At 43.2% G+C, this 26575-nt stretch overlaps 1 protein-coding gene across 1 annotated transcript; it reads left to right on the forward strand.

Annotated features, from left to right (window-relative positions):
• The first annotated feature begins 1105 nt into the window (after positions 1-1105).
• On the forward strand, positions 1106-26575 carry LOC144691112 (uncharacterized). The gene is made up of 8 exons (XM_078559185.1): positions 1106-1278; positions 3975-5118; positions 10164-10298; positions 15100-15274; positions 20756-20854; positions 21474-21565; positions 22396-22533; positions 24688-26575. The coding sequence occupies exons 1-8, from the start codon at positions 1106-1108 to the stop codon at positions 25045-25047; spliced, it is 2316 nt and encodes a 771-aa protein (XP_078415311.1). The 3' UTR covers positions 25048-26575.

Consider the following 26575-nt stretch of genomic DNA (forward strand, 5'->3'; position numbering starts at 1 on the left):
GATCCTGTACAGCTGCAGTAAAACTTCCCTACTTTTGTATTCCATTCCCCTTGCAACAAACAACATTCCATCCCAGGGTGTATTTACAGCATGGAGACAGGGAATACACATTAAAGCCCCCCACAATTCTCGGGGCAGTGGCACAAAACAGGCGGTATCGATCGGCCGCCCGTTTTACGCACCGCCTGAAATTCTGTTCCATTGCAGTCAACGGAATGAAATATCAGGCGCTGCGTTTAACAGGTGACCGAACAGATACCAACCTGAAGGGTCATGAGGACTCGAAACGTCAACTCTTTTCTTCTCCGCCGATGCTGCCAGACCTGCTGAGTTTTTCCAGATAATTCTGTTTTTGTTACCGAACAGATACCGCTCGTTTCGCGCCATCGCCCGAGACCAATTTCTTAGAAAACGACCAATGGATTTCTCTTGGGGTTCTCTTCCTAGGCTGCTAGCAAAACCCAGAGACAGATCACCGATAAAATTAGACTGGACCGGCACACATGGGACTAAACACAAGGATATCCCGGGTAAGAGGTAACTAGTTTCAGGACCTGGGCCAGTTATCATTTACTGAAAAGAACAGAAATAGTTTTCTTACCAAAACAATAGTTGAGTGAGCAAATCACGTCACGTAGCAGTTTCTAGACGAATATTGGTTTACATTCGCTGGGATTCTCCGAAGCTGGGGAATGAGAGGGGGTCGAGTGGGGGGAGTAAGAGACTGGAGGTTGGTTTGTGAAAACTGCTGCACCGGAAGGGTTGCAGAATGAAGATGTTTCCATCTCTCCCTTTCTTGATGACTTCATTGTCGTTCTCTTTAATTTCTCTGCCTTGAATATCCTTCCATTCTCACCGTCTCCACATCCTCTTCGCTGACCCGCCTTATTTAAGTATCCAGGACCCCTGGCTTTCCGCCACACACCCGCCACAGAGCCAGGTTTTCCCTGTGGCTGTTCCAAGTTCCCGCGGCCGTCCTGCTATCAGATTCCCTTCCCGGGATTTGACGGAGCGGAAGAGAATCGGACGGGGCTGTCGGTGGATTTTGGGGTTGGATAAAGCCTCCTCTCTTTATGGGTTGAGTCTCTCTCTCTGTGCTTTGCTGATGTCTGCAGCCGGCGAGAGGAATAAGGATGGTTTCTCCTCGGGAGTTCAACCCTCCTCCTCGAATAAAGGAAAGTTCATCACCATCCGTGGTCGGAAAGTGAAACGGCCGCAAAAGCCGGGAGAAGCAGACTGGAAGGATTCGGCCTCGGACTCGCTCTGTGACATTTACAGGTAAACAGATCCAGTTCCATAGGCTGTGATACAGCACCGCACTGTCCCAGTACAGGCCACGCCAATCTATAACCGGTGCCTATGGTCAGAACTGATGAGTTTTAACGGAAATTTAAAAAAGAAAATGCTGGAAGTACTCAGCAGGTCGGGCTTCTGATGTAAGGTCATCGAGCTGAAAGGTTAACTTTCCTTCTCCGCAGATGCTTCCTGACCTGTGGAGTGTTTGCAACATTTTCTCTTTTTTATTTCAGGTTTCCAGTTGTATTTTGATTATGTTTCAGTTTTAACTAAATCTCGATATCCACGGTTCCGAACACTAACGAGCAGAGCAGAGGCAACAGTTAAACTTTTACAACATTTAATGGGATTGTATCAATTCACTGGAACACTCCAGTGCGATCACAAATCGAAATTAGTGTATAAATCTGGGAGCACCGGGAACGAAATGAGAAGCGGAGTGACATGTCGACGGCTTCGGTTACCGACACAGAGCGAGCATCGGTGTGAAATCGGATCAACGCCCAGAAACGGGCACCGAGGACCGAGGCTTCTGGTGGGGACAATGTGTGTTGTACCGAACACCCCCAGAGAATCTACCTGCACAGATTCCGTTCATTAACGGACTAAACCGACCCGGGCCTGGGGCCCGCTAGAAATAAACCCGGCAGCAACCAGTATTGGCCAGATAACAGATTACATCGCGTCACTCAATCAAACCGAATATAAAATATCGAAATCTGCAAATGTCAAACTAGGGATTGTAGAAATTGGCGGAAAGACTAAAGAGATGAAAGGGCTGAGGGAGAGACGGTCTATGTGAAAATCTTGAATGCACGAAACCGTTCCTGGGTATTTCAATACTTCAGAGAGAATTACTTCTTTCCAGTTGAAATAAAAACAATTTGTCAGCGCCATAAAAAAACCGGTAAGGTGTAGTTTTAAACAGCACCGAGAACGATCGGGGTAATGAGGGCAATTCATTACAATTTGGTCCCAGGTCTGAGAGAGAGGAAAAAACCCAAAATATTCAATTACAGGTCAATTTTATTCACAGGGTTCTGAAATGAACGAACGAGTCCACAATTCCCCTGTGAAACCTAACGGAACCGGAGTGAGTGCCACTCTCCCGCCGAATCTTCGCTTAATCCAAATCAGAAACTGCAATGGGATTCTTGTTTTGAAAAAAAATACCAGAAATCATTTAAAACGATCTCGGTTCTGTTTATATATAGACAGACACAAAGAGAGACCCGCGCAGGTAGATCTTGACTTCACCCAATTGTGTAAAACGGGTCAACAGTGAGTCGGCAGCCCGCTTTATATCCCATCTATTTTTCTATTGAAGTCGATGAGAGAGGTGAAGTGGGCTTCGAACTCGCTCTGACACCTTGTCCACTAGCCCTCAAAGTCAAAACTTCCCTGTAACAATGAGAGCGAGACGTAGATGCACAATAATTCAGAGAGAGCAGTTAGTATGATGCAGATACATTGGAACAAGAGTAGGCCATTTCGGCCCTCGAATCTGTTCCATTCAATGAGATGGTGGCTGATCTGGGAGCTATACCCGCCTTTGCTCCCTTGATATCTTTGGTTAACAAAAATCTATTAATCTCAGATTTAAAATGAATAATTGATTTAGCATCTATTGTTGTTAGTTGAGGAGGGTTTAAAACTTCTACCCTCCTTTGTATGTGGAAGTGTTTCCTAATTTCACTCCTGACAGGTCTGGTGTTAATTTTAGATTATGGCCTTAGTCCCAGATTTACCAAACAACGGAATAAGCTTCTAACTACTCAGTCTTTTCACCATAATATTTTGAAAACTTTGATCATATTACCCATTAACCGTCTAAATTCGGTTGTAAATACAACTTTGATTTGTGTAATCTCTCCTTGCAATATAACCTTTAATTCCAGATATAATTTTGATAAATCTATACTGCACTCCCTCCAAGACCTGTATATCCTTCCTAAAGCGTGGTGCCCAAAAATGCCGCAGGACGCTAGGGCTAACCAGGGTTGTGTATAGTGGAACATACTTCTTCCCCATTCCAATCCACTAAGTGTAAAAGTCAACATTCCATTAGCCCTTTTAAAATGATTTTCTGTACCTGTTGATGGTATCTTAATGCTCTATGTACATGGGCCCACCGCACCACCCCCCCCCCCCCCCCCCGCCCCCCTCTCCAAAAGGTTTATTTGGACCTCTGCTGATCTAGCCTTTCACCATTTAGAAAGTACTCTGTTCTATCCTTTTTAACACAAAGTGATGGCACTGTGTGTGTCAGAGACACGTAGAGTGACAGAGTCACAGTGTGTAACAGGAGCACATACAGGCAAAGGACAGAGAGAGGTGGAGACAAACATAGTGATGCAGAAACTTAGAAAGATGCGCTTCCTGCGCCCATTTCAGACGAGGGGGCGGGGCGGGGGTATACCAGGGTTTCTGGAACAGCCAATGGCTTTACTCTGATTCCGACCTTTCAATCCCTTCTTGCCCCTGGCATCAGATATCTCAATAATTTTTTGAAGTTCAATTTAAGCTAGATACATGGTCTACATTTCTGTCAGTGACGTTTGCAGGGTGGCCGGGTGAAGGTTCAGTGCAACCCAAAGCCCCTCTGGTTGTGCGCGGTAAGAGCGGGGAGAGCTCGGTGTAAATGGCAGCATTTGATGATCTTGTTCACTGTGTTGCAGGTGTGCAGCCCCTCCTGAAGCTCGAGGAAGCCGCACTGTCCGCCGAATTGGAGCCGCTTGTCTTCTGTCCTTGGCTGCCTTGCTGGGGTCGATCTCCCTTGACCTGAATAGCAGCCTGAAAGCGTGGAGAGAAACGGAAAATGCGCTCCAGGCTCTGGCCTCCTGCAGAAACATTCTTCTCTTCCACCTGATCAGCCGGCTGCAAGAAGAACGCAGCTCCATCTGGTGGGATCAGAACAAATCCTCGGTGACCACCGGCAACCTCTCCCACACTGTCCATGTTATGAAGCGGATCCACGCTATCTGTCATGAGCTGGCATTCGACATGCAGAGTGGCCAGTACGGGTGTTTGAAAGGAGAATTCACTTGTCATCAGTTTGTAAATGAAAGCACGGAGAGTCTGACTGCAGAATGGCCGGTTAATGAAGATGAGGTGGACACTCTAATCTCATCTACTGTCTCCAGCCTGCTGGACGCCCTCCGGGACCCAGAGAGAGACATGAGCCCAGCCAAGTCTAACCAGGACTGGGCAGATGTGCTGTCACTCAGGTTGATACTTAGGGTCAAGGAAGCCATCTTCATGATTCACAGGTCACAGGTCACAGCATCCTCTTCTAGACAAGGTGACCAGCAGAGAACTTGGCATCAGATAATAACTAGCCTGAATCATGCCCTGTTCATGTCGGAAAACATGCAGAGATGTTGCAGAAAGAACATGAATCTCTCGCTACACTTTAGTCAGTACGAAGGAGTTTGTCTATTTAAACCTTCTACTTATTTTGTTTCTCAGACTGCTGACAGGGACGTGATACTTGGCGATATTCAGCAGATCAGCGTTGTCCAGGATTGCTTGCTTCAGATGAGCAACCATTCAATGAGAAGGAAATCCAGGGATATTCTGTCGGCCGTGAGCTTTAGAATCACCTTGCTGAGTACCGCCTGTCTCATTTACCCAATAGTGCTCCTGTCCTTCAAGCAGATGACAGAATGGATCCAGAACTATGCTCGGAGCCTGAAGGAGCGCACTGAAGACCTGAAGCGGCAGAGGCGCCTGGCTGAAGATCTCCTGCATCAGATGTTACCCAAGTCGGTGGCGAAACAGCTCCGAAGACACAAACACGTGGAAGCGGAGAGCTACGAACAGGTAACGTCAGTGGGTGGCTCGGCGACATTGCTCTGAGCATTCAGTTCAAAACTCTCTTATAAACGGCTCTCAAGCAGCAGAAACATTCAGAAACTTCCTCCGGAAGTAAAGTTTCAGTTGGTAAATTGCGGGTTTCCTCGCAGGGATATTCCACCTGTGGTCTTGCTTGGAGTAACACGTTACTGTAAACAGGTTGGATCCCAGTGAGGCAAGTTTCAATCCGACTACCACACGACCCAGGCCGGTGAGGCGCACTGAAATTCCTCGTGAATAACGCGCGAAGGAAAATAACGCTCGCCCTCCAGACTGTCCCACACTCGGGATGGCCGGAGCAAGGTGAGCAGCCCCGCAGCAACCCTCCGGCTCCGACATCTCCTGGGGGAGGCAGACCCCTGGCTTTCTGGGCTACAGACCGAGACAAGTTTGGCCCTAACCCTGTTCTCTGGCTGCGGGACGGAGGTGACCCCAGGGTTCAGATTTTGGTTTAAATTTGACCTGAATGCAGTGTCAAATGGCGATTTGATCGTAGACTCCTTGGAGTCGGTTTTGGGCTCAATCTCAGTACACGAACCCTCTCCTGCAGCCCATCTCTGGGCGTACAGAGTTCCGAGAAGAGTCCGGAGCCGCTCCCACAGCCTCATTGAAGTTCAGGGTGGCTTTCCTGCTTTGCCCGCTGAAATTGGGGGCTGTGTGCATGGTTGAGATGTCGGCCTCATCCTCTGAGCGCGGGCACACACTGTTAATGTTCCAATGAGCAATAGATTGAATCAGCCCAGGAATATTTGACAGCAAAACAACAGCAACGTCACTTTTCTAAAACTGCCCCAAAACAGAGGGAGGCACTGGAGACGAAACCCTGGTTAAAGAGTTGGGATTGAGAAGGTTTTTACTGATGGAGACAGAAAGGGGTTTAGGAAGCGAGTCTATGGTCCTCAGTACAAAGAGGGATAGACTGGAGTTATACCGTTTTTTGCACAGCGAGTGTTGGCACTTTCGAAGCCATTGTTTGCTTCATGAATATTCATAGCAGGTATTCACCAGTTAGTCCTGGCTCACACACCTCACTATTTCTGCAGCAATATAGCCCAGTCGAAATCAGTTTGCTCACCCCCAACTAGTGAGAAGGATACAAAGGAACAAGTTTGCAGGGAAATTCCAGAGAGATGCAAGAATTATCGGAGAGTTATAATGGGAGACTTTAATTATCTCGATATAGACTGTAATAGTAATAGTGGAAAGGGCGGAGAGGGGGAAGAGTTTCTAAAGTATGTTCAGGATAATTTTCTACATCTGTATTTTTCCAGTCCAATGAGAAAGGAGGCATTGCCGGATCGGGTTCTGGGGAATGAGTGAATCAAGTGTCAATCGGGGCAGTGGGCCAGTGACCATAGCACCATAAAGTTTAGGTTGGCTATGAAAAAGAATAACAAAGTAAAAAACTTAATTGGAGGGTCGCCAACTTCAGTGGGGCGATAACAGATCTGGCCCATGTAAATTGGAATCAAACAGTACCAAGCAAAACTGTAACAGAACAAACAGAAATAGTTTGGATACATCAAGGTACATTCCCACAAGGGAGAAAGGTATAGAGAGTAAAATGAAGCAGAAAAAGGGTGCATATGACAGATGTCAGGTGGATAATAAATCAAAAACCAGACTAAATAGAGAAGGTTCAGAGGGGGAATGAAAAAACACTGCCCGAATTCTAAAGATGGAGGATGAGAAGAGAGTGGAGCTAACATAAAAGGGAATCCAAAAGTCTTCTATAGGCATAGAGTATATGTAGTAAAAGGTAAAATGATGAGTGGGTCCAATTAGGGACCTAAAAGGGAACTCATACATGGAGGTAGGGGCATTGCTGAGATACTGAATGAGTATTTTGCATCTGTCTTTAGAAGAAGGTACTGCCTAAGTCAAAGTGAAAGAAGAGGTAATTGATACAATGGATGGGCTAAAAATTGATAAAGATGAAGTATTAGATCGCTGGCTGTACTTAAAGTTGCAAATGTTCAAGTAAGGGTGTAAGTATAAGCCCAGCAATTACAGCACAGTCAGTTTAATTTTGGTGGTGGGAAAGCTTTTAGAAATGATAATCTAGGTCAAAATTCACAGTCATTTGGACAAATCTGGATTAATTAAGGAATTCCAGCACAGATTTGTTAAGTGGCGGTTAACTAACTTGATTGAGTTTTTTGATGAGGTAACAGAGTAGATTAATGAGGGTAATGTGGTATATATGGACTTCCAAAAGACATTTGATAAAGTGCCACATAAGAGGCTTGTCAGCAAAGTTAGAGCCCATTGAATAAAAGGGACAATGCAAGCATGGATGCAAAATTGGCTAAGTGACAGGAAAGGGGGAGTAATGATGAAAGTTTGTTTTTTGGACTGAAGGAAGGTATGTAGTGGGGTTCCACAGTTGTTGGTGTTCAGATCCTTGCTTTTCTTGATATTTATTAATGACATAGACTTGGGTGTACAGAGCACAATTTGTAGATGATAGAAAACTTAAAAGTATTGTGAACTGAAAGGAGGGTAGTGTTGGACTTTAAGAGGACCATTAACAGGCTGGTGGAATGGACAGACACATAAAGACATTTAATGCAGATAAGTGCGAAGTGATTCATTTTGGTAAGAAGAACGAGAAGAGGAAATTTAAGTAAAGGGCATAATTCTAAAGGGGGTGCAGGAGCAGAGAAACCATGTGCACAAATCATTGAAGATGGCAAGGCAGGTTGAGGATTACGGGATGCTGGGCTTTAAAAATAGGGACATGGAGCACAAGAGCAAGGAAGTTATGATAAACCTGTATGAAGCACTGGGTCGGATTCAGCTGGAGTAGTGTGTCTAGTCCACAACTGGGAAGGATGTGGACTAGTATGCCTGCCCTATCCAGTAGGATAATTTGGTAGAATCTGAATTTAACCTAAGTATCTGAATTCCTTGGAGGAGACATATTCAGGAATCTTGACCCATACTGGGGTTGTTGTTTTTCAGGATCCAGCTTTACTTTCATTTCTGTGTTCTTATGAAGAGGTTTCCAGTGAACGCGGCAGGTCACAACCTCATGCAATTTAACTCCAACTTTGGTGATATCTGGACAAAGCCTGGACATACACCTCAACCAAAACACCATTAGCATTTGCAACAAATTACATGTAAACGTTTCATGACGAGTACATAAATTTCTAAAAGTGTTTGTAAATTCTGGTTATTTTTATAAATTAATTTGGCATTTTAAAACCCCTCCCAGAGGCTGCAGAGTAAAACATGATTCAGCGGGACAAGAAAGGTCTCAATTCAGGAACACGGTCCGAAACAAGCTCAGTTTTGAAGAATGCAGGATTCGTGCAGAGTAAGTGAGCTGGAGAAGCTCTTTCTAATTGCAGGCCCAAACCTTTTCAGGGCAGTAAATTACTGTCAGGTGTGGCCAAACAGGCGCGTTTATTTGCATCTGAAAGCTGCTCATCGGTATCATTCCTGCAAAATAATTACAAATAATTAGCCAATTATCAATCAATTTAAAAAGAAAAAAATATCGAGTATGGAGTGAAAAATAAGCGGCTACCTCCACGTAGTCCAAAAGCAGGATGCTAGGTCATTTGAAAAGACGTGCATTTTGTGTCCATAGCTATTAACGATGCCCCATATTTGTATGCCTCATTGTATGCCAGGTGGGGCACGGAGAATTTCAGGTATTTTTCTGGCGACACAACACAAAAGATGCTGCTCTTACAGCTCAGCTAGTGACATCTACATATATAAGTGCACTGGAAACCCTTCAAATCTCAATCTCTAGTGCCATTGTACATCGTTGCCCTCAGATCCTAAGCTCTATCGCACGGACAATGCTCGAGGCAACACTGAGAGTACAGTCGAAGGAAATCGGTGCAGCCCCATAGGCTATCAGTGTAGTAGTGAACCCGCTCTTTTCACTGGATTAAGTGACTTAAAATTCAGTAACGGAAAGCCAAAGATGAACCATATTCACATACATACATCAGGACAAGTTGTTAAGGCTGTTTAAAATAAATTGGATACTTGGATTTATAAATAGAGGCATGGATACAAAAGAAGAGTACTGTGGTAAAACTTTATAACTCACTTGTTAGGACTCAGTTAGAGTAGTGTGTGCAATTCTAGGCACTGCTCTTTAGGAAGACTATCAAGACCTTTGGAGGGGGTGGTGAATGCAGAGATGATTTACTAGAATGGTACCACGGATGAGGGACCTCAGTTATCTGGATAGAATGGAGCAGTTGGCATTATTCTCCTTACAGCAGAGGTTAAATAGAAGATTTGAAAGAGGTGTTCAAAATTATGAAGGGTACTGGGAGTGCCCAGAGAGAAACCATTTCAGCTGGAAAGTGGGTCGGTAACCAGAGGACACAAATTTAAGAGAACTGGCAAAAGAATCGGAGGGATGATGATTTTTTTTAACGTGGTGAATTGTTAAAGATTTGAAATGCACTGCTGAGAAGGTGTTGTAAGCAGACTCGATGTAACTTTCAAAAGGGAATCGAGTCTATACATGAAAATGAGAAAATCATTGCAGGGCTATGGGGAAAGAGTCGGAAGTGGGACGGATTGGACAGCTCTTTCAAAGAGACAACACAGGCACGATGGCCGAATGACCTCCATTTGTGCAATCATTCTATGATATCGGCCTTGAAATCATACCTCGGGATAACTGATCTGGGAAAGTTTTTAAAAATTCGTCTAAATCTTCTCTGCATTACACGTCGGAATGTAAGGTCACTGTGTTCAAAGATTAAAAAGAGATAAGTAAATCCAGTTGTATTAACGCACCGCGCACCTGAAGCTGGTATTCTGGGTAGTAAATCTAGCAGGGAATTGCACCTTTACACTTCTCACTATGCAGGCATTGCTAATCATGTAAATATAGGTCGGCCTGTTACCCATGTTCAGGCTAAGCTCAAGACCATTGTTTCACAGCGTATGTGCAACGTTGAACTGGGGAACAGGTACAGTCTTCTTAATTTAGCATCTGTACAAATTTATATTTTGTTTTAAATTATTGGCAGGTGTCAATTTATTTCTCGGACATTGTAGGATTCACCACCATCGCTGCCTCGTGTACACCTCTGCAGGTAGTGGAGATGTTGAACAATCTGTACATGTGTTTTGATACCAGGATCGAATCATACGACGTATACAAGGTACAAAGTCAACATGAGTTGGTAACTAATCCCAGGATCAGTAATATCAAGACAGTTAAGACAATGATCTGTGGTCAGACCATTGATAGTTTTTACACTGTACAATATGTTTCATGGGCATTCATGAGGCACGATGACTATCTCCATTCACGGGGCTGACCATAACCTACTCCTGACTTTGTGAAGATCTAGGACTTCAGTCACAAGGGTGAGGTGAGATGGGGTCTGGTCTGATTTTAGGGAATTGACATCCAGGTTTCTTGACACAAACTCCCAATGTGCCACAGATATGATGAAAAATTAGAGGAAGAACGATAAAAAATTAACGAGTCCATACGTCTTTTTTTGTTATTAGCTTAAAAACGATGACAACTGGGATTACGTATGTTTACTTAAAATGAGAGGGGCTATCAGTTAGCCAGTGAGTACGTGATAGTTGTATATAAATCTCAGTTGCAAATCATCAATATGTTATATGATATTATTAGTCATGTGACCATAGAATGACTAAAATGGCCAAACTTGTTCCTGGGTCAGTGCAGAGCAAGTCTGCAGCCAGGGCCAGCAGAATCACAAAATGGATCCAGCAGAGCAGTAGGCCATTCGACCCTTTGTGTCTGTGCTGGCTCACTAAAGGAACAATTCACCTAATGTAGTGGTTCCCAGTGGTTCACTAGTAGCACTAGTTTCAGGGGTATGCGGGAAAAATCCCTAATGGCAGAAGCAGAAGTGTTTGTACACCAACATTATAGGAAAATTACATCTATTGGTTTGGCGCCCACCAAATGATCGGGGCCTGGGCTCTCGTTGGCTGAGTGACCTGTCATTCAGGATGGTCACTGTCCACAGGAGCCAATCTGCTATGTAGACCATCCTGATTAACAGGCTACAACAAAAACAGAAAATGCTGGAAAAACTCAGCAGATCTAGCAGCATCTGTGGAGAGAGAAACAGAGTTAACGTTTCAAGTCCGTATGACCCTTCTTCAGAGCTGATTAACAGGCTGCTTGGCTGATGTTGCTGACAACAGCAATCATTGGCCCAGCAGAACGCGCCTTGACTCGCACTTCATGACTGAACTTGAAGCTGGAGAGTCTTCTGCTTGGTCTCTGGAGTCGTGTGCCCCGCACTTGCAAAGGCCGGTTCCCCCACGCCTGACCTCATCTGTAAATCCTTGCCACTTCGATGATGTTTTCTGTGGCCCTGGCCTGGGCACTGCTCTCCCAGCCTCTCTAAATCCTGAAGGAGGACTTCAGCATTTAGAGAAAATGCCAGGAGGGGAAGGGTCCTGGGCCACAAACAGACACCATGTCTGTGGTCCATGGCCCTTCCCCTCCCAATCTCTTCCAAGTCTGGAAGTTGTCCCCCAGTCCAGTCCCTCAATGATGGGTCTGTGCCCCAGGGCCCTTACGTCTTCTCTGGGATCTTTTCTGCGTCCTCCCTCAGTCCCTGCACACATTGTCGAAGGATTGGGGGAGGACTTTTGTCCATCAGAATGGTAAGGTGCTGCTTCTCTTGCTAGTAGAAAATCGAATATGCCTTTACTGCATCTCTATAGAGATGTGCCCTCACACCCAATATTAAAGGCTCCATTTAGTGGTGACTGGCGGCATAATCTGGCCAGAATGAAAATGATTGGGCCACTCCCCCATCAATCACACCTGGAGTCTAGCAATTCTGTAAGTAACTAGGTTTGATTTTATGCATCCAATTTGTATTAAGTAGCTATCCTTCATTTATTGCATTTTGCTGAATAATGATAATGTAATTACTAATAGTGTGCAATAAAGTGTGTCAATAAACATGTCAATAAACAAATATTATATTTCCAAGATCACTGGTTTTATAATTCTTACTCAGGTAAGGGTGAAAATTCCAGGAAAATATTTATTTTTAGGAGGGGGTTCATGAAATTTGGCATTTTGATGAAAGGCAGGATGTTAAAGTTGGGAACCACTAACCTAGTGCCATTCCCCCACTTTCTCCCTGTAGCCCTGTATGTTCTTCCTTTTCAGCTAATAATCCAATTCCCTCTTGAATGTCTCAGTTGAACCTGCCTCCACCACAGTCTTAGGCAGTGCATTCCAGATCCCAACCACTCGCTGCCTGAAAAAGTTTTTCCTCATTTAATCATTGTTTCTTTTGCCAGTTACCTTAAATTTGTGCCCTCTGGTTTTCGATCCTTCCACCAATGGGAACAGTTTCTCCCTATTTATTCTGTCCAGAAGGTGCTTTTTATTTATGGGATTATTATTCTAGTGCTTACCTGGCCAGCCTTTTCCCTTTCACTCTCTGTAGACTACAGTTCTAAAACTCTGCTGTGCGTATCTTGACTCACACCAAGTCCTGTTCACCCATCACCCCTGTGGTTGCTGACATACACTGACTCCCAGTCCAGCAATGCTGGATTTTAAAATTCTCATTCTTGTGTTCAAATCTTTCCATGCCCTTACCCCTCCCTATCTCTGTGACCTGCAGCCCCACAACCCTGTGCCTCCAGCTGCCTAGGCACTAAGCTCTGGAATTTCCTCCCTCTACCTCTCTGTCTCTTTCTCCTTTAAAACCTTCTTTACAATCTACCTGTTTGACTAAGCTTTCAGTCACATGTCAAAATATCTCCTTAATGGCAGAGTGTCAAAACTACTTCTGATAGTGTTCCTGTGAATACTAAAGGTGCTATATGAATTTAAATTCTTGTTGGATGAATCTTAGATAGTCAACAAGAGACCATCTGAAATATTCAGAAATGGCATTTAAACAAAAAAAAAAATCAACATTTGTGATGGATTCACTTTCTTTCAACATGAACTGTGGCTCTCCTTGCTGTTTATCAACAGAATGTGCCTGTGCTCTTCCCTCATTGCTGACTAACCAAGAATCTGTATAACGTCAGAGGTTGGTGTTGTGCATTCCCAGTTATAATCACTCCACCATTAGTGGCCAAGCCTTCAGTTGCCTAGGCCCAAGCTCCGGAATTCCTTTCCTACACCCCTCTGCCTCGCTACTTTTTCTTTCCTTCTTTAAGGTAATCTTTAAAACATATTTTAAAAATTTATTTGTTCATGAGATGTGGGCATTGCTGGCTAGCAATTATTGCCCATCCTTAATTGCTCTTGAGAAGATGGTGGTGAGTCATTATCTTGAAACGCTGTAGTGGTGTGGTAACACCCACAGTGCTGTTATGATCAATGATCATAATCATCTATGGTCAAGTTTTTGGTCATCTAACCTAATATCTACTTACATGGTTCGGTGTCATACTTGGATCTGTGAAACACCTGAGATGTTTATGTTAAAGTTATTATATAAATGTAAGTTTTTGTGGTTATTGTACATTGAATGGTTCTATGAATGCAACCCAATACCCTTCCTTGTGGCTACAACTTCTCTGCTTTGGCCATGAACGTTGATAAGTCCTTACAAAATAACACCTGGATCCTTTTTCTCTCACCACCAATGTCGGCAGTCCTCCATGTAAATGCTGAAATTTATTGATGCCCTCTATTCGACCCCTCATCAATGTTTACCCACATGCCCTCTCCTTATTATAATTTCCTTGCTACCTACTCTGGTGCTGTCTCCCTGGTCCATTTCCATGAATGCAACAATCATCCTTGCCATTTTCACCTCTAGACTTGATCATTCCAATGGTCGCCCGACTATCCTCCCATTCTCCATCAACATTACCTCATTCAAAACTCTGCTGTCCATGTCCCATTCTGCACAAAATCCTGTTTGCTCATTATCCCCTGGCTTCACTAATGTAAATTAGCTCAAGGTCCTCCAGTAACTCAAATTTACAATTTTCATCTTCACGTTTAACACAATTTATGGCCTTACCCCTCCTGATCTCTATAACCTTCTCTAGTCTTATAACTCCACTCCCCGATAGTCTGTTCCCCGAATCTGGCCTCTTGTTCAAAAAAACCTCCTAATCAATTGGGAGCTGCTCCTTCAGTTGCCTAAACACCACAATCTGGAATTTCATTCCTAAACCCACCTACTTCTCTATCTCTACCTTTTTTTTTAAAACTTTCCTTAAAATCCAACTCTTTGACCAAGCTTTTGGTCATCTCTCCTAATATCTCCTTCTTTGGCTAGGCATCCAATTTTTGATTACACCTCTGTGCAGTGACTTAAGATGATTTTCCAAACTTTTTTTAAAAAAAGGAAAGAGAGGCTTTCATTGAGATATCCAAGGTTATCAAAGGTGATATATGAAAGTGTTTTACAGCCAATAAAGTACTTTTTAAGTGTAGTCACTGTTGTAATGTGGCAAATGCAGTGGCCAATTTGCACACAGCAAGGTTCCACAAACCAAATTTGTTTTAGTTATGTTGAGTGAGGAAACAAAGGAAAATTTTCTTTGAAATAGTGCCATGGGATCATTTGCATACACTTGAGAAGGCAGATGGAGGCCACAGTTAAACATCTCATCTGAAAAACAGCACACTACCGGTGCAGCACTCTCAGTACTGCACTGGATGTGTCCGCCTGGCATATGTGCTCAAGTCCCTGGTGTGGAACTTACAGCCACAACCTTCTGAATCAAAGATAAGATTGCTGCCATTGAGCCATAGCTGACTAGGGTATGGTGACATTATATGAAAACAAGATGTTGTGGTGTCTGGCCATATGTGCATTTCTTAGTGTTTCCCAAACTGCCCTCACTCTGCTCTCTGCCCAGGTGTTCTCCCCTTTGTGTTATCCCATGTGTTCTCTGTGGTTTCCAGCATTATACTAAAAGCTCAATTTATTTTATAACCTAATCTGCATTTACTTCATTTTTTTCCTGATCAAGGTGGAGACAATTGGAGATGCTTACATGGTGGTAAGTGGCCTCCCTGAACGGAAAGGGACCAAACATGCTGATGAGATTGCAAAGATGGCCCTGGATCTAGTAGCAGCTGTAAGACAAGTGCCAATTCCTCATATGCCAACAGAAAGACTGCAGCTGCGGGTTGGCATTCACACAGGTCTGCAACTCTGACAGTGATCCTAGAGCAGGGATGGGGAACCTTTTTCTTATTATGGGTCATTCACACATAGACAAAATCAGTCACGGACCCCACACACACCAAAATCAACTTAATTTAGTTTTTTTTAGAGAGAATATAGAAACATTCAACTCACCCGCTGTTTTAATGCGATGGCTGAATTTAATATTTAACATTCATTATAGTAATTTAGATGACGTTTTTATCCAAAGCATATTTGTTACAATGATGATAAATATTATTTTGAAGGTGCTATTGTCATTGGTTTACATTTTTAGAAATCTTGCTGCGGGCCGGATGAAATTGAGCAATGGACTGGATCTGGCCCATGGGCCATAGGTTCCCTACCCCTGCCCTAGAGAATGTGCCTTTGTGTCTATTTCTCTCATTTAATATCCAATAGATCATGTCTTGGAGTCTAACCCATCATTCCCCATAGATTGTGTCTTTGGTTCTATTTCTATTATTCCCTGTAGATTGTGGCTTTGACTAATTGTTTCAAATGGATTGTAGCCCTAATACCTTCAGATGTGTGCAGTGCAGTTTCTGGAGGGTAATATTAGATAGCAAATATTACCTTTTACATTGAGTATAACTGACACCTACCACATTAAAAATAATCCCAAAGCACTTCACATAACAAATTCAATGGGCAGAATTTTGCCCTTGGTGGGTGGGCTCGGTGGGAGCGGTCGGGAAGCCGACCTCCGCCCACAATCAGCACTGCACTGCAATTTGACGCTGGCAGACCAATTAAGGTCCGCCCAATTAGAAACGTGAGTGACAGCGGTGAGCACTGCCTGGGGGGGGGGGGGGGGGTGCTGCGAGTGGGCCGAGCACGAACTTCGCGGATAAACGCTGCATAATCTGCCTGAGGCACGGTGTTGCTCAGGGAGATGAAGAGATATTTTTTAAAATTCAGAAAATAAAAATGTAATGAAACATGTCCCCTCATGTAACTCTGTCACATGAGCAGGGACATGTTATTAATGAAAAAGTAAAGTTTTCATTTTATTTTTATTTGCTTTTGGAAACCTCATCCCACCCACTTGGCCTTTTGCCTGCCTGCCAACCATTAGGTTGGACGGGCAGTGAAAATTTTAAGTTAATTGATAACTTAATGGCCTTAATAGGCCTTTTAATTGTCGGTGGGCACGCTGCCGGCTCCAGCTCGGCCAACATCAATGCGCATCATTTCACGCTTGAGTGGGTCAGGCGCGCGCCCACCCGCCGACCGAAAATTTCTGCTCAACATGTTAAAGTGCTTTATAAATGAAAATATCATTTTTTTTCTGTAGGAAGGGTGTTTGAGTTACTTATCTCTCAGAATACATTGCCTGATCTTCTTTTCATAGTAAACTAATGGGTGATCCATGACATTTTTTAAGTGAGGTTGCGGGCGCCAATTTGTCTTTTACCTTTGACTGTCTTTCTTCGTGACAGTTGCAGGATGCTGGTTGGATTTTTACCTGGCAGGCGAGGGAAAGGATACAGCCTGGGGTTTTTATTAAGTACAGTAGCAGTTATGGTACTAGACTAGCCGCCCATGAATTCAAATCCTAACATCACATTTCGTGTCACTGAATTTCATACAATTTGATGGCCTGGTAGTGGAAAAACAGATGGCTAAAGCTGTCAGATTGAAGTAAATACCCACCTGGTTCACTAAATTCCTTCAGGGAAGGAAACAGTGTGAAAGAGTCAGGGCCTAGAGCTGGCAGGCAGCGAGTGCATCATCCCTTCCAATGGTGATGAGCTTAACAAGCTGGCAAGAAGGGCAGGCAGATGTTCTGGAGTTCCTGGGAGACCAGAGGCAGTAGGTCTGATGTTACAGGAGTGCAAACTGTTTGTTAGAGACAGAGAAAGAGACTGGAACCAATCTTACATCTTTTTATTGATGAAGTTGGTAAGATGTTAATTTTAATTTGTAGTGGGAGATAGGAAATAAGCAGGATGGTAAAGAATGAGACTGTGTGGAGCTGCTGCAGGTTAAATAGTGCTTTTATAGTTAATGTGGGATTGGTTAATATTAAAACAATGGGGAGAATTTTCATGTCGGCGTGCGGAGGCGGGCCCTACATGCCGATGCGTAAAATGACGCGTGGTGACGTTGGGCATGCGTCCCGACGTCACCGCGCGTCATTCCAATCTTTCGTTCGGCGGGCGTGCGCCGGAGTCAGCTGCGCGCCCACCGAACTATCAAAGGCCTGTTAAGGCCATTAAGTAAACCAATTAAACTAATTCTCAACGCTGCCCGGCCGACGTTAAGGTTGGCGGGCAGGCGAAGAGCCCAAATGATCTTCGTGTTTTGCACGAAACCTCATTCATGGGCAGGATGAGGTTTCATGAAAGTTTTGTTAAACTAATAAATATTTTTCACACAATTCACAAACATGTCCCAGCTCATGTGACACTGTCACACGAGGGGACATGTCTAAATAATTTTATTCTTTCTTTATTTGAAACTTTCATTTTGAACTTAATGTCCCCTCTGAGGCAGCTCTGTGCCTCAGGGAGATTTCCGCATGCACGCGAAAGAGTGCAGGCCCTGACTCTCCATTCTCCCCCCGCCCGCACAGGTAGCGCTGAGCGCTACTGGGCGCGTGTCAAGCTGGGTGGGTCTTAATTAGCCCGCTCGCGTAAAATGGCAGCGAGCAGCCGATCACAGGTGGCAATCGGCTCCATACCCACTCTGACCGGCCTGCCCGACAGGGAGAAAATTCTCCCCAGTGAGCCTGATATAAGTGACTATATGCGATAAGTAGTGGGGACTATGCTCCAGTCCAGTATTTTGTGGTTGACTCTTCATAACTTCTGAAGTAGCCTAGCAAGCCACTCAGTTCTTTATGTAGTCTGCCTGAAATGTTACAATCTGAAAACACATTTAGAACAGTATAAGTAAGTAGGCTATGTGGTGACAAAGTGTTAGGGTGAGCTGTGGACTGCAGATGTCAGGAGGTATGTATGGGGAAGGACAGTTAGCATAGATTAGAAATTGTCTTTTGTGGTGTTGGTATAGGTGGTGGCAACAGTTGCAGTAGATTGGAGTCTTTAAGGAGAGGAATTGGTGACTGTGCAGGATGGTACCAGAGACAAAGGACAAGTGAGTGGCAGTTTAATGCCCTGTTGCACATTTGTTTCCTGAAGTTTTTTTCACTTGTTCATGGGGTATAGGAATCACTGGCTAGGTCAGCGTTTATTGCCCATCCCTGGAGGCATGGCTCCTGTTGTACTGCTACTCTTGGGTGGCGGAGTGGCGTCATAAGCCACCTTTTGAAGGGATAGCCCTCGTCACCCAGCAGCCATTCATCCAGTCGGGCTGGAGCACTGAAGAGCCTTGGCAGCTAGGAGTGTCTGAGGATGTAAGTGTCATGGGAACTGCTAGGGTACCGTGCACAGACTTGCAGAATCTGCATCCCGTGGTCACACACTGTCTGCATGTTCATGGAGTGGAATCCTTTCCTGTTGACAAAGGCACACAGCTCACCCGCTGGTGCCTTGATGGCCACATGTGTGCAGTCAATTGCACCTGGACACGGGGGAACCCCGCGATCGCTGCAAAGCCTTTGGCTTGCTCTGCCAATATTAATATTCATATTCATTCAGGAAGTGTGGGTGTCACTGGCTAGGCCAGCATTTATTGCCCATCCCTAATTGCCCTTGTTAAAAGAGAATTTTAAGAGTCAACCACATTGTTGTGGGTTTTGTGTCACATGTAGGCCAGACCTGGTAAGGGCAGCAGATTTCCTTCCCTAAAGGGGATTAGTGAACCAGATGGTTTTTACAACAATTGACAATGGTTTTGTGGTCATCATCAGACTTATAATTCCAGATTTTTATTGGGATTTGAACCCAGGTCCCCAGAGCATTACCCTGAGTCTCTGGAATACTAGTCCAGTGACAATACCATTACGCCACCAACTCCCCCTAACTACATTCCTTCCTTTTCTTTTCTATCCATTGTTCACTAGGCCTCTTTATGATCCATCCCTTCACCACTTCTGTCCTACTTTCCCCTCTATTCTTCTGAATAGGACTTTGTATGGGCAAGAATACGGGCACCAGATGATATTTACAGAGGTTGAAAGGTGGGAGTGAGTTGCTGATCCTCCAGAACTGACTTGGAGTCTCCAGGGAATTTGCAGATTAATCTCAAAGATACTGCTGTGAGCAACCCATGAGAAAAAAATCATAGGGGGATAAAATTTTAAAATTTTCTTTGAAGACTTCTGTTTATTAGTTGTAAAAATATTGGAGATGCAAGGAGAAAAGGCTGTTTGATTAACAGAAAAAAAACAGACAATGAAGTCTTTTCCCTTGCCAATTGGCTGGGATGGCAGGACACTGTGGACGATCAATGGTAAGAATTGAAGGCACGAGGTCAGGTGTTGAAAGTTCTAGGAACGTATTTAACCAGAATTGGACATCCTAGGCGGGAGGCTGGTCAGTTCAGCATATTTGAGAAACAGGTGAGGATTTCAGCTGCAGATGGGCTTAGGCATTGGTTGGCTGGATGGTGGTGCAGAGAAAGGCCACATTATGGAGATAGAAGTAGGGGGTCTTTACAATGGCTGAGGGCAAAAGGTTTTGGTAGGGATGAAGGCATTGGTTTTGGTCTTCCCAATGTTTGTGTGGAACAATTTGCAGCTGTTCCAGGACTTGATATCAGGAAGCAGGCTCACAAAAGGGAGGCAGTGAGGGTTCGGTAGAAGTAATGGTGAGGCCATCCTGGTTGTCATCAGCATACATATGAAAGTTAACCCCATCTCTGTGGATAATATTGCTAGTTGACAGCATGCAGTTGAGGAAGAGGAGAGGCCAAGAATAGGCTGCAGGCATTGATTGGAGAATGGAAGAGAAGCCATTGTTAGAGATGTCTTGACTCCAGGTAAGCGTGGAACCAAGTGAAGGTAATCCCACTGAGTTGGACAATGTAACGACAGGAAGTACAGCTTGTAGACAAGGAATGAGCGATTTCCATAAGATTTTTAGTATCATAAGGATTAATTGTGATCCATCAGAATATAAGGATGCATGAATTAGTTGTGTCAAGTGTTATGTATCAACTTCTGCAATCTGGGCTCTGTGAATCTAGACTCTAGGCTTAGTAAGGCTAACTACATTTACCTCCACATGTAACTGAATATAACAACAAAAAATTATTATACCCCTTTAAATACAAGTTCTTTTAAACTATCTTTTGACATTTCCAGTATGTTTTTCGGTATTATGGTCTGCAATATTTTCACTATAAACATAATTATTTTGTAATACTTATTTCTTAAAAGCAGCATAATTGCAGTATCAAACAGACAGGTACTAATATTGAAGGGATACCAGAAAGGATCAAGGCACAACCATGAAAAGGAAAGACTTACATGTATATAGCATCTGGCTGTCCCTGGGGTAGCTGAATGAATAACACCGAAGTTGAGATGTGGGTATCACTGTGTATTCTAGGTCCCTGTGTGGCTGGAGTTGTGGGACATAAGATGCCTCGTTATTGTCTATTTGGAGATACGGTGAATACTGCATCTCGCATGGAATCCACCAGTCTGCGTAAGTCACCACTGCTTGTGGGCAGTATTGCACACATTAGTCATAGTGTTACCCAAACCAGTAACATTTACGAACATACGCACATATGAATTAGGAGCAGGAGTAGGCCATTTGGCCTCTTGAGCCTGTTCAGCCATTCAATAAGGTTATAGCTGACCTGATTGTAGCTTCAACTCCACGTTTTGCCAACCTCTGATAATCTTTGATTCCTTGTTAGTCAACAATCTACTTCTGCCTTAAAATGTTCATTAACTCTGCCTCCATTGCTCTCCTAGGAAGAGAGTTCTAAAGATTCACAACTCTCTGAGAGAAAAAATTTCTTCTCATGTCCGTCTTAAATGGGAGACCCCTTATTTTTAAACTGTGATTTCCAAGACAGTTTTATATCTTTTAGTTGGGTTCCTGGGCTCCATTGAGGATTTGAAACGGAGAATAACTGTAAGCAAACCTTACACTGTGCTCCACTGACCCCCAGCCCCACCACATTCCTCCCACCCCGAGTAAAGCTCTTCACTGAGACCTGGTTTCATCTGTTATTGTCCAATGAACTGCTATCTGTACCCAGTAGTTTATGCAGCTGTACGGTGCATCATGTAATGTGCTGTTTCCTCTCTTGCAGCTCAGAAAATTCACATTAGTTCAGTTACATTTGCTGCCCTGGCACAGGATGATGCCTATGAAATTGAACTGCGAGGTGAAACTGAACTTAAGGTAAAATCCAACAGCTTTGCTTCAAGTGAAAAGATCTGGGGGTTTGTTGTCACATTTACTCCAAATGTTCCTTTTTCAGTCATGTCATTTTAATTTGCTGAAACCACCAATGCATTCCACATACCAATTCTCAAAGGACTGAGGATAAATATCATACAATGGCACAATGGGATTGTATGGTCACTCAAAGCTCACAGTACAGTGAGCATAGCAACTCATACGTACTGACTCAAGCTGTCAGTATGAGAGAGTAAAAATATGACAGACTGTACAGGTGACAGACACGCTGTAGCTTTAGTTGGTTTTTAAATGATAATCAGGAAGTGTATTAAGCCATGTAAAAGAAAGAGGTAAAGTTCTTTCCTCATCTTTATTTGACCTTGAAGCCCAGGATTGTCCCCATAGTATTACGAAATCCAGGACTGTACCAGAGGAGCTTAACTCCATTTCCTTAACCCTTGTTAACAGCATTAGACCAAGTTAAGTAATTACTATGTAGAGTCTGCTGCTGGAAATAGGACAAGAATGGGAAGTCCCTTGGTTATGATGCTTTCCACATTCAAATAAACCAACATTCAGTGGCGAGTTTTGAGGAAGAAAAATTTCCACTTGGATGAGACAAAATACTGAGTGATAGTGAGATTTTCAGACTAAGCTATCAACAAAATTGCCAGAGGAGAGAACTCTGCCATAAAAACAGAAGTATATAAAATATCCTCCAGTATCTTACACTGGAATAGGAGTAGAATATTGGTAAGGTTATTCATATGAGCTTCAAATTGTTTTCTTGCAGCTTCTTTTTGATAAGCTTCAGTCTGCTTCTCTGACAGGGAAAGGGGAAAATGAAAACCTATTGGCTGATTGGGAACAAGAATTACAGTGTTCAGAATGACAGCCTTGTCTGTCACTGGAATCCGCGTATCAAGAAGAAAAATGAGAATGGAGACAGTTTGTCATCAGTACAACAGGTGAGAGCGAGTAAAGGTAAATCCAACTATAAAAACAAATCATTTAACTCCCTATATCAGGTAACATTTCAATATTGGATTCACCATCTGCAAAAATTAAACAGCAAGCATTTCATTCAGTTGGTGGCATAATTATAACACCATGAACATTACCAAAATAAAAACAGAGAAGACTGGAAATACTCAGCAGGTCAGTGAACTATCAAGTGACAAGTTAATGTTTCAGGTGTGGAGTCTCCTAATGAAACATTCTGAAATGTTAACTTGTCTCTTCTCTCCACAGATGCTGACCGACATGTTCAGTGAGTCCAGCATTTTCTAAGAACATAAGAAATAGGAGCACGACTAGGCTATATGGCCCAATAAGCCAGTTTTGCCATTCAATATGATTGTGACTGAGCTTCTACATTCACTGTTACTTCTCACCCTAACCCCATTTTCGTTGATTCCCTTAATGGTAAAGAACAATCAATCTCAGTCTTGAAAAAAGGCATTGACTGAACCTTCACAGTGTCTAGGGAGAGAATTCCAAAAGATTCACAACACTCTGAGTGAAGAAATTCTTCCTCATTTCAGCCTTAAATGATTAGCCCCTTATCCTGACGTTATGGTCCCCGAGTTCTAAATTCCTCAGCCAGGGGAAACAGCTTCACAGCATTCACTCTATAAAGCTAAGAATTTTATATATTTCAATAAAATCACCTCTTATTCTTCTAAACTCCATTAAATTTAGGCCCATTCTACTTAATCTGTTTTTATTTCAGATTCCTGGCATTTGCCATTTTTTGCTACCCTCACATTACCAGTTTAGCCAGAGCCTGATGATACCTGGAGTCCTCCAAAAGCAAGGCAGGAGTAAGTGCAATAAGACACCTTGCAAAAATGATTTATCTCCAGCCGCCAGTGAAAGAAACCCCTCTAAATTGTTCCAGATAATTCCAGCAGATGGCAGTGCTGGCCTATATTAGAACTCCTGTCATGGTGTGATGTATGAGATACAGGCTCAGATTTCTTGCTCTCAGAATTGGGGCTCATCATCTAGTACACTTTCAACTGCCACAGATATGGGTCCTTGAACCTGACTCATTTCCATCCCAGGGTCACTACCATATTTGAGGCAGACCACCTCTCCCCTACCTGTTTGTGGAGCAGTCCTGCTGAAATGAGGAAGAGGAAGCTTAGAAGGAACTGGCCTTGGAGATTGCCTCTGCCTCTGTTTAGGTGCATTCTGTGACCCCCTTCAACCTGTGTGAGGCCAGGGTCTGTGAATGCTTGCTCGGGCTCCAGGAGATTCAAGCTCCCACTGCCCCCTGGAGCCAAACAACAAAAAAGGTGTATTTATCTAACACTTCTCACAGCCAAAGGATATTCCAAATTGCTTTCTAGCCAATGAAGTGTTTCCGAAGTGTAATCATTGTAGCAAATTTGTATATAGCAAGCTTCCACAAACAGCAATGAATAATGACCAGATAATCTTGGCCAGCGCACCAAGAATAATTCCCCTGTTCCTCTTCAAAGTTGTGCCATGGCATCTTTTACATCTACCTGATGGAGGCAGACTGGGCCCAGGTTTAATATCACATCTGAAACTCATTCATTCCAACAATACAGCACTCCCTCAATACTGCACTGAAGCATTAGTTTTGATTTATGTGCTTAAGTCTTGGACTGGGAGTTAAACCCACAATCTACTGACTCAAAGGTGGGAATGCTACCAGCTGAGCCACAGCTGAAACTACAGGGCATAAAGCCTGGGAAACTGCGAGAGGCAGCCTAAAGATCTAATTATAGGGGATGAAGGGACCCCAGAATTTGAGTCTTTTTGTACTATGTTGAATATATATTTTCAGTATCCATCTTGTGTTCCTTAAACAAATGAGTAAGAATTTTTAGTGTTAGAATAAATAACCTGATTCCTGCTAAGAATGTTACCAAAATCCAGTTGAGGTCTTAGAAAGGAGATTTAAAAGATGTCTCTGACCAATCTACAAATACTCCCCTCCAATGTCTAAAACTTCCCATTTCCAAATCTGAGCTAAGATAGACCGTAATGGTTATACTGGGCCTAAAGAAAATACAGGAAGGTGATGGGAACCTGAAAAGAAATGGGGAACTACAGTTCTCGGTGCTTTAATCGTAATTTTTTTTTTACAGTCAGGTGCAAGTTCCTTTGTGCAGACACCAAGCAACAGAACCACACCACTTTCCATTATGGAGGTCAGTGCCAATGGGCATGCAGGAGCTAAGAGTGACTGTCTGCAGAAAGCTGACAGCCAGTTAGCTTTATCATCACTACAATCCAGTGAACATTCACAACCTTACAGTCCGAATTCTGAGAATGGACTTGCGCTGCATGGCAGAAACTCAGACCAGGAACAAGAACTCTACCTCAAAAATACATCTTTGATTGAATCAGAACTTTCCACCACCAAACATGATGTGACACAAACTGAGCATGAAAACAGACACCTAGAGAAATCAGAACTCCTCCCTGGGTTTGTAAACTTAAGTTAATGAAGGAAAACAGCCACAATTACAATCTCTGCCATAGCGTTTTTAGATTTTATTGACGCTGAATTGTACTTGGTATGTGGATGAAGTGGTATCTATTGACTGGCTGTAGTTGCCCTGAGGGAATTAATATTCACTTTGGGTTGGGGGAGTTTTTATTTTCCACATTAGAATAAAGTGGATAATAGCTAATCAGCTGCCTGTTATATAGCACTGACTTCATTGGAGATTAAAAACAGGAGGATGCATAACATGCGGCTGAATCAATATCACTCGTTTCATACTATTTCCCAGAGTCAAAATGACCCCAGTAAAATGGGACTGGCGTTACATGTAGGCTAGACTGAGTAGAGGCTGTAGGTTCCATTTCTTGAAGAACATCAATTAATCAGTTGGGTTTTTATAACAATCTGGCAGCTTCAGAGGTCACTTTTCTGATTTATTGAATTCAATTTCACAACATATCACAGTGGGATTTGAACTCATGATGTCTGGGTTGACAGTCCAGTACCAGGTTATCAAATACTACCACGCTATTACCTGTGTCAACACACACCTTCCACCATCAGTACACTTTGTTGATACTTGTATTATATATAATTGATAGATTTTACCATCTCACATGGACCATGTTATAAGTACATGTTACTAACATACCATGTAGCTGAATGTTTCCTACATTGGGCTAACTCATTTTTTTGCAAGAACAAATTTAGTCTGGTGCAATAACATTTTATTCCTGATCTATTAAGCTCATTTTGCAATGTGAGAGGTGGAAGGGATTTGAACTAATGTTGATGTGAAGAGAGCTGTGGAATAGTGTACAGGTATAGCAGGATACATTTACTCATAGTGGATTATGTTTGTCTTTTAGCTTAACTTTGTTTACACTGCACCTTCAGTTTTGCTATAAGTAGGAGCTATGAATACCTGCAGGAGTTCTCACTCAGTCTGTGTCTGATTCCTCATGGAGTATTACCCCAATGCAGTGACACCCAAGCATGTTTCTGTAAATCTGTTTGGAACTAGATTAAATGTTCAGACAGAGGTTGGGGGGCATCCATGGTGTTTAATCATTTAGGAGAGAATGTTTGTGTGAGACTCTCACTTCACCATCCCACAACTACAACTGAAGAGATACAGAAACCCTGGAACAACAATGTAAATGACGTTTAATCTAGGGTATTCACAGCTCTTCTGCTGAATTTAAGGCAGTTGAGGGAGAGAACCTGGTGGACATTCATTGCTTAGTGCAAGTGTAGCTATAGGACAATAATTCAAGACAAATATTAATAGGGTAAGGCTAGGGTCAAACCTATCCTGGATTAAATGTTGAAGGCTCAAACCCAACTTGGAGCAAGCCTTCACTATAACTACTTTAAAACCAGGGGCTACATAATAAACACAGTGTGGCTATTTTCAGATCAACATTTTTCCCACGTAAAGGTCAATTAGCAATGCACCTTGGTCATAGAATTAACAAATCATTTAGCACAGAAAGAGGCCATTTGATCCATCATGCCTGTGCCAG

Source organism: Cetorhinus maximus, chromosome 15 (assembly GCF_964194155.1).
Source record: "Cetorhinus maximus chromosome 15, sCetMax3.hap1.1, whole genome shotgun sequence".
NCBI classification, from domain to species: Eukaryota; Metazoa; Chordata; class Chondrichthyes; order Lamniformes; family Cetorhinidae; genus Cetorhinus; species Cetorhinus maximus.

Coding starts and splice junctions, on each gene's coding strand:
- LOC144691112 (XM_078559185.1), top strand. CDS start 1,106: ATGTCTGCAGCCGGCGAGAGGAATAAGGATGGTTTCTCCTCGGGAGTT. Junction 1,279..3,974: donor TCGCTCTGTGACATTTACAG/GTAAACAGATCC, acceptor ACTGTGTTGCAG/GTGTGCAGCCCCTCCTGAAG. Junction 5,119..10,163: donor AAGCGGAGAGCTACGAACAG/GTAACGTCAGTG, acceptor AATTATTGGCAG/GTGTCAATTTATTTCTCGGA.